Here is a 17,082-nt window from a genome sequence, read left to right as displayed (position 1 = left end):
AGAAAGATTTGATTTAAATAAAAAAAAATCCATTTAAATAAAAAAAATCAAAAAACATTATATTTAAAAAAATCATGATTTTTTCCCGCCCGATACTAAACTTCTGTCTTAGAATTAAGGCAATAAGATATGAAGTATTTTAATGATTTTTGTCTAATGATCCCCGTTTTTCTTATTCCATTGACAGATCTAGGAGGACAAGCAACTAGTATTGATGTGGTTCAGAACATCATTAAGTATCTGCAGGAAGTTACAAAATCAGAGAACTGGTAAATGTTTTATAGTGTGCTGTTTAGTGAATAACTCAGATTGCTTTCTTTAATTCTTTAGCAGAACCGTTTCTCGTTAGGAAGCTCGTCTGCAATTAACGGTGCAGCACATTGGTGATAGTTTACAGTGTTGTATTGCACTGCATGAGTAGATATTTGTAGAGATTTGTTGTGACATGCTGTGCTTTGCTTACATTACAGTGTTGCAGAATGAAATTATCAGTATTAGGACAAGCTAGCAGTCTGCAAAGGAGGGAAGAAGGCATACTTGAAAACAAAATTCGTTTAACAATGATTTAAAGAAATAAGTGGCCTTACAAATATGTCGTTAATTCTGTTGAGAATATTTATTTTTGTATCTAATTCTTCTATTTTTTGTTCAAATTACGAATTTTTGAAACTATTCTACACGTTGTTTATTATTTATTTATTTTGTCATGTATATATTTAACTTCTTAAGTATTAATTGAATATGCCACTTTTTAAAGTTTTTGTGGTATGAAGCTGCTATGTATTGTAATGAATGTATTAGAGTCTTGTCATATTTAACGGTACGGACCGGTTTTTGTTTCTCTTAATAACAAAAGTCAGTCTAACGAAGCGAGAAATATGTCGTAGAAGATACTTGATATTAGTAGTAGTGAAAAGACGTCGAGAGAGATAACCTATAATGCGTATAGTTTCATTTAAATGTAATTTAATTCGATCGCAGTGTGTTCGAAAAGTTGAAGTGTATAAGTAAAGCCACGTCGAAATGGTTTTTGCAGATGCTTTCAAAATCAGTGCTTGTTTTCTGGCCGTACATAGTACTGGCACCTTTTTCTGAAGTTTAAAAAGGCGATTTCTCTAGCCCTTTTTCTTCAAAATATTTACGAAATGCTTTTTATCAATTTAAAGCGATTTAAAGATCGAAACAGTACCTTATGCATTTAACATTTAAAAGATAATATACATTATATGCATTTATAAGGTGATACGATGAATAGTTTGCAGCACGTTCCTTTTGTTTTTTTACTTAGAATTAGACGCATTCCTTCGCAGCAGCTAAAATTCTGCTTAAGGGAAAGTGAAGCACTTCGTGTTTTCCTTAAATATCTTCAGGAAGACTAAGTCATTCTTATAAAAGTAAATTTTGGTCAAAATTGCAATATCTTGCAGTGAATGTAAAGAAGGGTACTCTGAGACGAACCTTATAAGAAGTTCATTTAGGCCATTTGCCCTGGTGTTCATCAGGATTTTAGAACTACTTCTCATACGATCCAACGATAAGGAAGTATGGCGAGCGATCCTGGGTTCGATTCCCGGTGGGGGCGCTCGGTCGAAAAAGTGTAAAAATCGCTTTTTCAGGGCAGCCATTCTGAATGAGGTTTTCCTGGGTTTTCCTCATTCACACCAGGCAAATGCCTGGGTAGTACCTAACTTACAGGTCCCAGGACGCTTCCTTCCTTTCCCAATTCTTTTTTTCCTTGGATAGTGTGATCGTTGAGGGACGTCATCCCTCAAATGTGAAGGGCTAACATGGCCTTAGATGTCGAAAGCCCATACATATACTTAAAAATAAATAAATAAAAAAATATTTAAAAGATAGAAAAAAAGGATGTACCTTTATGGCTGCTCTGATGTTGTTCTTCGTTCGATACCGAAAGCAAAAAGCGATGTAGAGACGACAAAATATCTTGGGGGATATGTTAAAAATCTGAAAGTTTTAATAACATATTCACATGCCAGTCCCTTTTCCTTATACATGTTTACATACTCCCATTTGACGCGATAGTTAAATTCTATTAACATCATAACTGTATTATTGCATTATTACAAGCCGTACCTTGGGAGGAGCACAATAGTTTCAGATCATTTTCTAGATATTAAAATTTCATAAACATTATTCGTCAAACATACGCTGAATTCATCGGTTGAGTGATGAATTTTTAATTTCTTTGGCACTGAGGCTGTATGCAAGGGATTTGTGGCTTAAAATGGGATTCATACTACTACTTGGGTTTATATATCAAAGGTTTAGTGTCTCCAACATGATTAAATCCGGAACCACACACGTGATTCACTTAGCCATAAAACGTCACAAGCCTTGAAATTATATCATCCTTACATGCTCAAAGAATGAACCCACAAATGCTTTTCCTTTCTCTTTTGACAAATTCTCATTACTAGTAATTTTCATGTATCATCTATGTCTGTATTGTAATCGTTTAATGTATCTACTAGAACAAAAAAACGTTCTGAACTGACGCACCAGCAGAGATGAACTGTTAAATTTGACATGAGATTTATTTTTGTAATATGAAACAATTTGTTTTTGTTATGGCAGCACATGCAAGGACTTTACATTTAAAAAAAGAAAAAGAAAAAAACAAAGAGGAATTAAGACGTGAAATCAGGTTTAATCACACGATAGACACAGACACCCAAGCATGAGAATTACTGTATTGAAATGAAAATTAATTAAACACCATTTATTCATACCAAAGTATTGATCAATGTAGATATTTTTGTTTTAGATGTGATTTTTTTTTAAAAAGCTAGTCCTAAGATCTGTATGTATGTATGTGTGTGTGTGTGTTTGTGTGTGTAAGTAACAAAAAATTCGAATATTTATTAATTATATATAGTCCTACACTGGTGTGTATGATAATGTTGCAAATGCTAGTATCTTTTCTTTTGGCATACCTCTAACTATGGGTAAGGCTCTGGAAATCGACGTAGCTACCATCAGTTGTTCTGTTATGAGAGTATCGTACATGTAACTACAGTATGCGGCGAAACAAACAGTACTGATTTTTATTTATTTGTTTGTTGTACAACATAATAAAACATATGAAATGTTGTCAAATGGATGTCAGCTAAATGTTACTCAACACATATTGTAAATTTAAAAAGAATCGCGCCTGTACATCATGTGTTCAAAATGTTGACCATTATGTGGCACAGATTGATGAACATGTTAGTGAACAAGGGTTGCTGAAACGACAAAACAAATGACTGAATCTTTTGTCTTAACTCCGGTATAGTGGTAGGGAGTTATCTGTTCGGAAAATTGCTTCCTTCAGCATCCAGCATCTGGAGCCATGAGTTCAGGGGAGTGGGAAGGATATGAAAAATCCGTTTCACAGGAAATCAAGCGATGTCCAAACTCTCGTGGACAGAAGGACAAGTGACTCACTTGCAGTGTGAGCAGTAGCTCCGTTTTGCTACATCCATTGTTGTTGTAACGACAGATTTTTGGTGCAGCAAAAACTGCGGGAATCATGCAAGAATGGGTCAATAACCAACTGTCAATTGATGTAGCGATCAAGGTACACATGGCTTTCATCACTGAAGCATATATTGCTAATGAAATCTTCATCTCCATATATCATAGCTCTAAAGCAATACAGTAGACATGCACGCTCATCTCCTACAGTGAGATGCTGCCTCACACCGTATGAACGTAAATAGTGCTCGACAATAAATATCTTCTCTGTTGGGAGTAACATTATCTTCGCGCCAAATGCACACTACGTTAGTCCACATACAACTAAGCACACATGTGGCGCTCGGAGCTCATACTACATTGCACCTGCGCGCAATCCATATGCGAGTTTCAGTACTTTTTGTTTTGGCGCATACTGTATGAACTATTTAGTTACATTTCTCTTTTGTTAGAGAATAATTTCTAAATATTTTGTTTCGTTTAAGTGTTCCCCTTAAAGTCCGGTTCTAACCCATATCGTAGAGCCACTAAGCCAACAAAACATGATAAAGTGTCCAGTTTTCTTTGTCTGTAGTTCGAAAAGTATTATGAAAAATTGGAAGTTAATGTGCTGGAATGGAGGAATAGTTCAAGAATAAAGATTTGGGACACCACTGAACAAAAACTGAGTAATTAGTGTCTCATTACACAGCTGTTCATTTCCATGCGTCAATTAATAAACCTCCAATATAAAGGCACCATGATTTCTTATATAAATAATACCAGAAGTTTAGCACAGCACTTCCTGAGTATAGGTCTTAGAAATTTATTTCTGAATTCGTGTCACACCACTTATTATTTGCGCATTCATGTCTAAGGTATTAAAACGTGCTTTTGAAGAAATTAGTTTTGCTGAGAAAACCTAGATGTTCATACATTTTCGTAGCGGCAGTTTTCAGATCGTGAATATGGTAAACACACACAATGGAATGAGGTGGTGCATTAGCTGGCTTTTTTGCATTAGTTTGAACGTTAAGTATTTTACATTTCTGGTTCAGCTAGTCAGTATTGGGGTTTTGCTCTTGAATAGTGTAACATGAAAACTTTTCAAACAGACCATATGTTGATATGTTCCCGAGCGGTATTGACTTATCCTGCTTAATTTGGTAACAGTTCATATGCCATTCTTCCAGATGCCTTGCCCGCTGTAGTCGAAGCCATGCTTAGATTGTGTATATATATATTTGATTTTTTTTTTTTTTTTTTTTAAGTGGCTCTGTAGCTTATTTATTTACATCAATTCTCCTACATCTGATATTTCGTAATGAGACAAAATTCGTCTATACCTTCCAAAATTATTGTTAAAAAATGTAGGAGATTTTTTCTTCTTTTTTGTCAAGTCACGGAAATGTTACACATACTTAAGTTTTCATTGGTTTTAAACTAAGGTTTGTTATCATAAGGAAACAATTGTTGTGAACCATAGCTAATATTTGGTTATCATGTATTAAAGATCACTTGTCCTTAATAACGGGCATGTGTCTGCAAAAATTGTGTGTTTTATTTTTAGGTATGGAGCCACTTTAATGTGTCATTGTTGCAAGTGATGTATGATTTGTGTATTCCTTTTTTTATTTGATGTATAGATAGCATTTGCATGAAAAACCATGAATACTTTCATAATAGCTTAATTAAAGTTTTAATCTTCCATAAATGCACATTCCATAACAAAAAAAAAAAAAAAAATCTCAGAGGTTGCTTTAACGTTTAGTGTGTTACTATAATGTGTAGGTAGTTCTATTCAAGTTACACGCGGACGTAATGAATAGGTAAGACTAAAATGTTGTTGCGTAATTAATAAAAATAGTATTTTACTTTGCAGCCGAAAATTTGGGATTTAACTTTGTAGATGCTGTGATTTTTACGTTGATTATATATCTATGAAAGAAGTCTGAAACTAATACGGAACATTCCATGTACTTTGTTTCTCTGCCATAAATAAATAGAAAACAAGATTCTCTCTCATTAAATAAATTCAATTTTTGGTGTTTTATCCATGTTTTATTTATTTTAACTGGCGTTTCAAACACATTTGCTGTGTCTGTCATCAGAATTGTGCTCTCTGATGACAAACGCAGTCGTGCGTTTGAAGTATCAGTTAAAACTAATGAAACACCAAAAAGTTGAATTTATCTAATTACGTTATTTCGCAGAAAATTATGTGGATTATACAGTGTCTCACATAAAACCGGTACATCTCACGCACAAAATTCAAGTAACACTTTTCATGTGGTTGGGATTCCACGTCAATCAGTAGGTCCACGCCTCATATAGTCTCGCTGCTGAATGGGACGTTAAACTCAACTCAACAACAACAATCAAGTAACACTTTAACAGCAACAATGAATAGATAATAGTAACGTTAAACTGTTACTTGTTTATAAGAGATGCTGAAAGTGGTAGCCGTGGACATCCAGGCATCGCTGACCTCGTTTGAAGATGTTACCAACAACACGCTGTAATTCTGCAGGCGTGATGTTAATTTCTCTAGTAATGTCTCGTTTAAGATCGTCTAGTGCGTGCTCTATGAATAAAAGTCTCACGATGTTAAGTCCGGGGACCTTGGAACCAAAGGCCTCTACTGACAAGTCTGTTGCTGATGTGGGCCATACTTTGGTTGGATGTGTGGGCGGGTGCTCCATCTTGTTGGAGTACTGCACACTACTGCACTCAACTTTCGGGACAGTGTTGTCACCCCACAAGCAATTTAACTAGAGATGATTAACCGGTTCGTGAGGCGTACCGGTTTTATGTTGGACGCCCTGCATAATGTTCTCTCAATTCTAAATAGAGCTCTCTCCTGGCTATATGGTTAGTGTATGCGCGTTTGATGTGGGAGACCCATTTTCGATTTCCAGCGGAAGCTCATGTGATTAGAATCCCACATTAAGCTGTAGTCAACGTCTTATATAACATCTCTGCTAAAAGAGACTCTAAACTCAAATCCGACCATCCAATTTCTATTTCAAATACTTCAAAAAGTGGGCTAGAAGGTTCACCTTAAGCTAGTCGATTACTTTATCTGGAATATTACTTTTTCTTGCTGTTTTCGCTCATGAAGACGAATTTGATGTTGACGATTTTACTGATTGTTGTGAAGTCATAGTAATGTTTCTTCGTGAAAAGTCAGTAGTTTTATGCTCGTTTCTTTCGAGGTTATTGTGCCTATTTTCTGCACCCAAGTTGTATGAGACAGACACATGAGCTGTTGTGGTGTCTACTTCACATACACTCGCAACGGGATCCGAACGTGAATATCCAATAACAAAGCAGAGAACGCTGGTCACTCATCCAAGCTGGAGATTTTTATTTTAATGTTTGATTTTTGAATTTAAGACATTCAGTTATATTTACAAATAAAGATTCATTTAAGTATTCATGAAGAAGAAATCAAAATTAGAACCACTACTTCATCATTATAACAAAACGAGGAAACTTTGTAATTAAATCAACGAATCACATTTTCAAGGTGACTTCCTTAAAGGTATAAGTGTTCCCCAATTCAGAATAAGCCAAGGATGCTGTGGAGATCAGGCTTTACATTTTCTTGACTTCGGCACATAGTTGAGGTGATGTATCAGCTCGCGGTCTCCTGAGGTACCTATTTAACAGAGATTTAGTGAATCCCTGAGCTGCTTCGAAACGAGAGTTGTAAGGAAAATTTATTCCCGCCCCACCCAACATCACACGGACTACGCCACCGTACCTCTGCAATATGTCTCGTACGTGTGCATAATTTGCAGGTATATTGAGTAACTTTTTATTTATTTATTTATTATTTTTTGTTTTTAACATCACTTGGCATTACCGAGAGGTTATGAGACGAGACTCAGAGTACAGATGGAATCCTAGCTATGTTCCGGGAATTGAATGAGGTTCATGTGCACAAAGAAATGGATAGTAGCCACACTCTTCTTGCGAGCCTCATATTTATTTGTGGTAGAGATACTATGTGTAGCGAATGTTTTTCCGAGTTATGACTTTCATTGCTTCATTTTTCATATTATCATTAAATAAGATATATGTTCTCTCCTGAAGCTAATTGTCATCACTACAAGGGCAGCTCATATATATGTTTGCAAGTTTGGACTACAATCAATGAACATATTATTTTTTGTGTTTGTTTGTCCTTAAAGGTAACCTTCAAATTTTTAAATATAATTTATAATTTTCTTGTTACTAGTATATGCAGCTTTACATTTCAGTTATTTTATTCATTTCGGGAGAAAAAAGAATGATAAATTCAGCTTGTTCAGTTCAGGTTGCTTACAACAAACAAACAAAAAGAGTGTAAGTGTCAGAAGGGGAAAGCAAGTTAATGAAAAAGAGGAAAGTAACCCTTGTGTCGTATATACAAGAAGATTGCAGAAATATGCAAACAACTCCAAGCGATTGTCACTTGTTCTTTTCTCTTTCTTGCGCATAGTGACTGTTGCTAATTCCATACTTTTGGAGTTACATGCAGCTCTCTTAGAAACACAAGAGAAAAAATTATAAAATATTTATTTTTATCGTATTTTCCACATTATTTATTTATTTTTGTCTATATACGCTGTATTTGTACATCGTATAAAACTAAAGAATGGTGACCAATTTTAAGAAATCCTTCAATGATGTATTCACTGTAATATCAGGGGGACTATAGGCTACATAAGAGCACGCATAGGCTCTTGACATTGAACTGACCAATATCACAGTAGGGGGAACAAGGTATATGATAATTTAGATGAAAACTCCTTTCTTTTCGTACAATTCCTTTAATTGACTATTTCTATAAAATCGTATGAATCTACTGTTGTCAGATGTGAGAAAGCAATTTTAACTAAATCTCAACTTTGAAAGTGTTACTTGTGAACGAATTCGAGAAAACTTATTTCAGGTGACTTGGAGGGTAAATACAAACAAAAACATTTATATTTTCTGTTCATTTTATTGTGTCGGGCGAAAAACGGAAAGCTGATATAATATATTCAGCCAGTAATGAATCCAAGTCACTGTATTTAGTTCACTTTTTAGCTGGATTAAGACTTGCCTTTCGAAATTCCTACTTTTCCATAAATCATTGCAGGTTACAATATACATATGTTACAAGAATATATTCTTGCATGATATGATTTAACGTCTGCAGTTATACAGATCCATTTGATTTTATTTATTGTGCTATTAGTGTTGTAACATTTCTGGAAATTTTGAAGCTGCTGGTAAAAAAAAAGTTTTTTTCTGGTTTCTTTCCGGAAAAATTGGGAAAATAACAAAAATCTTTGTATTAGGGTAGTTTTACTATTAATGGGACCTTTTTTTTCGAACGCGTGAAAAATGTATGTTGAGAAATTTCAATATAGCGAATATTTAAAAAAAGAAGTATTCGAAAATAAAATTGTTGTAATTATTCTTGAAAATTAAGAGTCTGCACTCATTTCCTTTATGTGCCTTTTAGTCGTTTACACCTGGATGTGCATTAATTACAAAACTTATATAATTGCATACACATCTACCATCATGAAGCACTTCTGTTTTGCAGCAAATAGGGCTCTTGAATGAAACTGAGTCCTTAATGCGCTCTTTGATCTGGTGAAATTTTGTTAATTTTAACCAAATTATTTCTTAAAAGAAAGAGCAGTAGGTAAATTTCACTGTTACTCATGCACTTAGACATTAACCGCCTTATGCAGAGTCATTTTGAAGTATGATTAGCGTAATGCGAAAGGCCTGACTACTGCAGCAAACATATGTTAGTCTAACTCTTTAGTATGGCACTAATCACCCTTCAAAACGTCTCTGCATAAGGCCCATAATTACTATAATTTAATATTCAAATACAGGATTTACTATCAACTTTATGTACAAAATTTTGTAAGTAAACAAATATCTGTTTTCCAGTGCGACAAATTATCTATATATTTAAAAATGAAAGTGAATATATTTGTAATTTAAAAACTCTTGAACCACCAGACTGATCTCAATAAAAATTTTCAACATAGATGAATTTAGGGCCTGGGATGGATTTTAGCATTTTACTTTGAAGGTGCAACTTGGAGGAAGGAAGTGCGGATATATATTGAAAATTACCGATCTTGGTGTCGAACCCATAGTTTTCGGGGTTGCTGAGATGAAGAGTGACATTTCCGATTAAGCTTAAATTCAAATTCAGCTCTGCAACTTGGGGGAAGGGGAAGGGGAGGTATATAAAAAATGATGGAAAATAGCCGATATCAGTATCGAATCCATAGTTTTCGGAGACAATGAGGTGAACAGTGACACTTTCGATGTCGTTTAAATCCAAATTTATCCCCGCAAATTGGGGGAGGTAGACTATATGAAAATGATGCAAAATGATCGATATTAGTGTGAATCCATAGTTTTCAGGACCCCTGAGATGAACAGTGATACTTCCGATGCAGTTTCAATCCAAATTCAACGAAACTTAAGGAAGGGGAAGCGGTGATATATAAAAAATGATCGAAAACTACTGATACTAGTGTTGAATTCATAGTTTTCGGGGTCGTTGAGATGAGCAGTGACACTTCTAATGCCGTTTAAATCCAAATTCAGCGCCGTGACCCTGCGGGGGGGGGGGTGTGTGTTATATGTACAAATGATCGAAAATGACCGATATTACTGTCGAATCCATAGTTTTTAGGCTCGCTGAAATGAACAGTAACGTTTCCGATGCCGTTTAAATCAGAATTCATCCTCGTAACTTGGGGATGGGGAGAGGTGCCCGATATTAGTGTCGCATCCATGGTTTTTGGGGTTCTGAGATGAACATTAACACTTCCGAAGCTGTTTAAATCCAAATTCAGCATCGCAACTCGGGAGAGGGAGAAGGAGTGGATATATAAAAATGATCGAAAATGGCCGATATTAGTGTCCCATAGTTTTCGGCGTGGTTGAGATGAACAGGGACACTTCCGATGTCGTTTAAATCCAAATTCATCCCCATTAGTATTAGTACAGGGGGTGGGTGACATGTAAAAGTAATTGAAAATGACTGATAGTAGTGTTGAATTCATAGTTTTTGGGGTCCATGAGTTCATTGGTGACAGTTTTGGTACCCGTTATACCCAAAATGAAACTTATTCTCCCCGTGTGAAGAACGGGCATTCTGCTAATCTTTAATAATAACGAACGGAAGTTATACATGTTAAATTTATTAATATATTTGTCGCTGCTCAAATTTACGCACTTGTACGGCGTATGTGTATATGTAAATAAGATCCTCTCTCTTTTTGAGTTGTTCGAAAAATATACAAATAATAAAGAGGGATTTTTATCAGAAAACTAAAAAGTAAAATTAAAAGTTGTTGCTTTAATTATTTTTCCTGCTAGCGAAATACATTGTATACATTCTGCAGACATGTTACACAGGGTGTCGATCGATCACGAAAGTCATGAAAAAGTCACGAAATCGGAAAACGGTCACGAAAGTCAAGAAAAAGTCACGAAATTTAACTTTTGGTTCACGATTTTTTAAATCCGTGCAAAAAGAAGTATAGACTGGAAAATTTTGTTTTATAAAACGTCAAAATTCACCACTAAAAATGTCTATGGTCGGCTTTAGACGCTACCAAATCACAAGCAAAGCACGCTTCTATCGCATGCATGAAAATTCGGCTCAGTTCGCACCTAAATTCGCTCTTGAGAATGTTACTAAATATTATTGTGTGGGAAAGAAAAGGTCACGAAGTAGTCACGAAATTTCATTTTGAAATTTTAGTAGACACCCTGTTACAGCAAATAAGATTAGTATCAGGCGAAGAAATAGTTTTTAAATTATATTTTCCAGGTTTTGGGAATATTTCCGAACAAGATTTTTTCTAGTGGGTTCAAAATTTCCGGAAATTTTACACAGCACAAGGAAGATACGTATCTCCATAAAATATATATTTGATTTTAGCATACTGGTTATAACTAAAATGAATCTGGCCCTGTTATTTTAACATTTCCCTGCCGTAAACCGGTAAATTCATAATATTACTTAAGATAATTTAAATAAGTCTGTATTAATTAATCTAACTAGGATTATATTTTAGGTTCTTTTGTAGCCATAACTCCATTCTATCACGGTGCTTACTTTAAAGGAGTGGTGCAAATGTATTTGTTGCCGCAAAATGTCCTTATTCTAATACAAGAAATATAACTACTCACTGATCTTAACTGTAAACTAGTAAATATAAAATAGTTTTCATTTTAAAAGCATAATGTAGTAACATATTCGAAAATTTCAATTTTTCCCAATTTTTCAGTTTTTTTTCCAAGCTCGGAAAAAAGGGTAAAAAACTGGTTTTTTACCGAAAATTTCAGTTTTTCTCCAGGCCTTTACAACACTAGGTGCTATGTCAGTCATTTAGAAAATATCAAAATTGATATATATTTTTTAAAGGAAGTGGACAATATCATCAGCAGCCATTAATATGCTGAAATGAGCCCTTTCGTGGGTAGCGTAAGCGCCTGTGGCGCGAGAGACCTGAGTTCGATTCCCGGCGAGAGCTTATGTGATTAGAATCCCACGTTAATTAGTAGGTGCACGTTTCACATAGTCTTGCTGCTGAAAGGGCGCTAAACTTAAATCAAATTCAAATATATTAGGCTGAAATAATATATCATATCCTCCTTGTTGTTGTGATTATCATCATCTTAAATTTTATATGACCGTCTCTAAGAAAACTAAATACAGGAATGGGCAAATATACTTGACTATTTTTACAGACCAATATTAACATAGATTATTAAAACCCTGAAATACTGTAGTTGCTATGTGGCTGCCACGTTCTTGAAGATTAATCTACCGTATAGCGTTGGTGGTTTGTGTGCGACTGCCGTACTGCAGTGGACTTGAACGTTCAAACTATCTGTTACGGCTACTCAGAGGGAGTTCCAATGGTTGTGTATGGAACTCCCTCTTCATATCAGGATGTATATCAGACAAGATTATTAAGTTAATATCGAAGTGTCAACAAGAAACTTGTATGTATCACAAAACCAGTAGGTCACTGTAGATGCGTTTTTGCAGAGGAATCTTCAGTATTGAAAGCAGTTACCATCATGCTTCTCGGCTGTTGTTCTCAGGGAATATTTGATACTTGAGAGAATCAATCATACTTCATGATCTCAAACAGTACGTAATCCACAAGATTGAATAGTCCTGGAGGATATTGTGTTTCAGCAGGAAATGATAAGTTTCCGAAATTGATTCTAATAATGTTTTCAGTATAGTAGAGACCTTTCAGACATTATGTTGAAGTTGATAGAAACTAATTATTTTGTACATTAGTTGTATACCATTAAAAGTTCGTGTGCAGAATGTTCTGCTTTTTTGTTTAACCTTGAAAACCGTCAAGTATTCTGCCCATCTCTGTATAAAGCGAAAATTTGAAACGTTGAACATTGTTAGGTCCAAGGGCGTCTTCACCAATTCTGTTTCATATGTGCAGTTCTAAGTATTTCACAGCCATAGGTTCACTAGGTTTTCACACCGCCAGGGATTTCGTTTTGTGTGTTTGTGTAGAAAAATGAAGGTGAAAAACGTGACAGACAGAAACAAACATGAACAGACAGGAAATTACACCAGCAGTTAGCCTATCCCTATGTTTTGTAGATTAATAGCGAATGTACCTTTTGCCTTCGAATTATATACAATGAATTAGACTTGACGAAGACGACCCTTGTTAGAAAAAGAGTGAGTAGTTGGTGAAAGTGTTGGTATTACGTTAAATGAGAATTTACTTTTAAAAAGTACCTGAATGAGAGAAAGTGGTGTATGTGAAAAGTCTACATTTTTGTGAAAGGTTCAATTTACGATATTTGGTAAGTAAATTTTGCGCAGGTGGATCCAAATAAATATATAGGCATATGGGTGAGAGCTATGCTATTTCTATCTACGGATGAGCGTGATACCATTTCATAAGCATCATTTTAAATTGGTTTAAAACTTTATTTTACACAGTATGATTGTCTCTTTCCTAGAACATGACGCTATGATGTTTCTTTGCACGTCACTCGTAAGTAGAAAGGAAAACAATTCGTGTAAATTTAGTGAAAAACATATGTGATCATCTATGTAAGATCTATTGTAAAGCCTAGACTTTACCTCGCATCGAGTCAGAGCTGACGTTATATCTGATACACGCTGGACTTATCGTGAGAAGGCATGGAGTGAGCTTCTAACAAACATGGGAAGGTAAGTGAATGCATAACATGAATGGAAATTTAAAAGAAGCATGGAATGGTTAAAATGTGAATAAGAGTTTAAACTATTAGATAGTCCGAAAAAAGATGAAAAAAAACTTAGTTTTATATTCAAAATTAAAAACTATTTCACCATTACGCAGATACACATTTAACGTATTTTAACATACGTTAATATTTTGAACGTAGCAATAAGTTCAAAAATGGTTACTTTTAGTGGCATATTTTTGTGTGTTGATTAACTTTCCGTTATGTAATATTAACGGGAAAGTAGTATAATTCATTTCATCTGCAAAATCATGACTAGTACTCAGGATTGGAATTGGTATTAAACAATCATCTTTTGCGTAAATACTTTGTACTTTCTATCCTAATAACTACTGAACTGTTAAAACTCCATTCAGTTGAACTATAAGGATAAAACGCAATATCATGCGTTAGGAAGCAAGCACCTAAGAACTTCCGTTGGGGACAGTTCAAAAATTTCACGATCTTATCTAGTACGGAGACATATTCAATGACATGTTCTCCTTTACTTAGAAGCCGTATGTATGGAATTTTAACTCGGCTTGGTAGTGTGGTAAAAACGGTTAAAACATTGCAGGTTTGGTTTCTCATGTTTGCAATGAAAGAATCTTTCAACCCATTTGCAGATAACCTTTATATATTGCGACTTAGCTGACCCTAGATTTTAATAAGTCAAAATTATTTGAGATATAAGTGTTATTCAACTTGCTTTGTAAACTTAAATTTGTATGAAACATTCTATAGTCTAAAATTAGAACTACTGTTTTCTGTACTATTTGAAAGTTAAAATTCGACCAAAGCAACAGATTCAAAAGAATTTTACAATTACAATTACTGAAATTTAACAATTAGATTGCCAATTTTTGAAAACAAGGGGAGATCTCTATTTAAAGAAACGAAGCAATTACAGATCAATACAATACTTAAGATTGATATTGAAATCAAAATCCCCTGTCCTTCGTGAAACTTTCAGCCCAACACAGTAAAATATTATTTACTGATATTCAAGCCTTCCTAATACAGGTTCACTTTATTTATTTCAAGTAAATCCCTAGATTTTTCAAGATATGGCCATGTTACAGAATAGAGTAACTTGCCTGCAACCGAGTAGAAGGATTTCCCATCTAGGTTGTTGATTTTCAAAGAATACAAGACAAGCTCTGACACTTGTACAGTAGCATAGTTATAACCAATGAGTTTTAATTCAAAACTACGATCAAAGCAAGTAGCCATTTTAGAAGAGTAGTAAATTACAAGGCATTTGTCTAGTATTGGTCTGATGTTATTCTGTTCCTCGACCATAGAACTTTCGACCGACCTTTCGAAGGGGTAGTAATCTGTAAGTAGTGTTATTTCTATTTCTTAGAAAATAATGTAATACGAGTAATCAATAAAGGAGAATATAGTTGTTAGGTCTTGGCCAACTACCTTCCACTGATTCGTTTTTATTTTTATTTTTTATTTATTTTATTTATTTATTTATTTATTTATTGTATAAAGGGCCTGTCCGGTTGCAATGATAACAGACTTTGGGGGAGATGGCTGAAATTCAGCGCAGTGTACAAGAGACTACGTAAATTCTATATTCTGAAAGCAAATTGTCCTAAAATGGATGGAACATACTCAAAAAGCACGAAACATTAACGGAAAATCAATGAAAAACAAATAATTCCTCGCTTATCTCAAAAACCTAAAAAGGGAGATGGCTGAAAATCTGCTTAATAGAACAGACTATGTAGATTGTACATTCAAAAAATAAATTATCCTAAAATGGATTAAAAAAAAATCACGAAACATGAAAATTAATGTCAATGGAAAATCAATGAAAAAATGAAGTCTCCACAAATCTCAAAAACTGTAATAAGGAGACGGCTAATTGAAAGCTTATTGCAAAGACATAATGGAGAGCTTGAGTTGAGTTGATTTTGAGTTTAACGTCCCGTTCAGCAGCGAGGCTATATGAGACGTGGACCTACTGATTAACGTGGAATCCGAACCACATGAGCTCCCGCCAGGAATCGAACCCGGGTCTCCCGCGCCAAAGGCGCGTACGCTAACCGCTTAGTCTCGGAGGAGCTCAATGGAGAGCTTGAAAACGATGTATAGCACTAAGGTAGATATGAATAGAACATTGTCAAAAGTCAAGTTGTTTGAGTAAAATCAATAATAAAGTATATTCATCTTCGAATTACTCAGGGCACCCCACGCGGAGGTTACGTGCTTGAAATATTTCACATCCGGATTTGATATCTCCAGACTCGATTTAGCACGCAACGTGACTTTTTGACCTGATCACGTGATATAGTCTAGTTCTTATGACAAACCAGATAGGTCCTTTCATAACCGTAACTATGACTACGTTAGTAAATAAATAAACAGTAGTTAGTTGATTCAATGTGATATTTCCCACATTATTCACAATACCGTCAAAATATCTAAATATTAAGATAATTACATACTGTACGTTGAAATAAAACTCACCAATTGTAAAGGGCCATTTCAGTGGACATCGTGTATGAAACGGTTAGTAAGATGTAGAATTGCTTCATAATAACATTTGCTTGTGCTTTCGGCTTAATTATATACGTATAAAATATGTAATTTATCGCTATTTTTTTCTTTCTGGCACGTAAACTTTTTTCTTATTTTTCAGATACATCAGAGAAGACACCAAATGTTATGGGGGGAATGTGGAATCTCCTATAGTACACAATTACCAAAGTAGTTGACTTGTTTCAGTATTAGCACAAACTAGTGTTTTGTGAATTTAAAAAAAAATGTATATTTGAGATGCATTGATATTATTATATGTTACATAATGTTGGTAAAATATCTAAAATAATATACTAGTCAATTTAAACTTCCAAAGATGGAAAAGGAAATATAGAAAATTAAAAACCTATTTTCTATTACTATGTTAGATGTTTTATTATGAACAGTTGTATGTGTTCTTGATAATGTTTGATAGTCTTTCACAAAGAAAATTCTGTTGTATATTATTTAAGAAGATAGCAAAATGTATGTATAATAATTTATAAGAAATAAAGGATGACTTTGGCAGTTGTGGAATTGGTTTTACGCTAATGAACCTTTCAAATCAAATGTTACAAAACAGGAAATATTCAATGGATTTCAAAGATAGTAATGACACTACAGAACAGAAGGGAGATTCCTACTGGAGTGTGTATTGGATTCTGGTTTAGCGTCCCTTTCAACATCGAAGGCACATATGCTAACCATATATAATTTCAATTTCAGTTTATTAGAGACTGAGTTAAGGCTTGTGCCTTAACTTCCACTCTGTCTGCTCATAGTTACATCGTTAACAACAAATAAATAAATAATAAAAAG

At 34.4% G+C, this 17,082-nt stretch overlaps 1 protein-coding gene across 3 annotated transcripts in view; it reads left to right on the top strand.

The window, feature by feature from the left end:
* Idh3g (Isocitrate dehydrogenase (NAD(+)) 3 non-catalytic subunit gamma) overlaps window positions 1-16,794 on the top strand; it is a 57,835-nt gene extending 41,041 nt beyond the window's left edge. Inside the window, exons 9-11 of one of the 3 annotated variants that reach the window (XR_014131827.1) lie at window positions 188-269; window positions 13,483-13,696; window positions 16,385-16,794. Coding sequence is in view for 2 of the 3 variants with exons in the window: in XM_081761682.1 (XP_081617808.1) it covers window positions 188-273 (86 nt within the window). In the remaining variant the exon portion in view is untranslated. Of the gene's footprint in view, window positions 1-187; window positions 4,749-13,482; window positions 13,697-16,384 lie in introns of those variants that run through there. The other 2 variants (XM_081761683.1, XM_081761682.1) reach the window with 2 other exon arrangements.
* Window positions 16,795-17,082: the final 288 nt, after the last annotated feature.

Source organism: Thermobia domestica, chromosome 6 (assembly GCF_964235325.1).
Source record: "Thermobia domestica chromosome 6, izTheDome1.hap1.1, whole genome shotgun sequence".
NCBI lineage: Eukaryota > Metazoa > Arthropoda > Insecta > Zygentoma > Lepismatidae > Thermobia > Thermobia domestica.
Note: the sequence above shows the minus strand (reverse complement) of the source record. Positions and strands in the feature narration are given on the sequence as shown.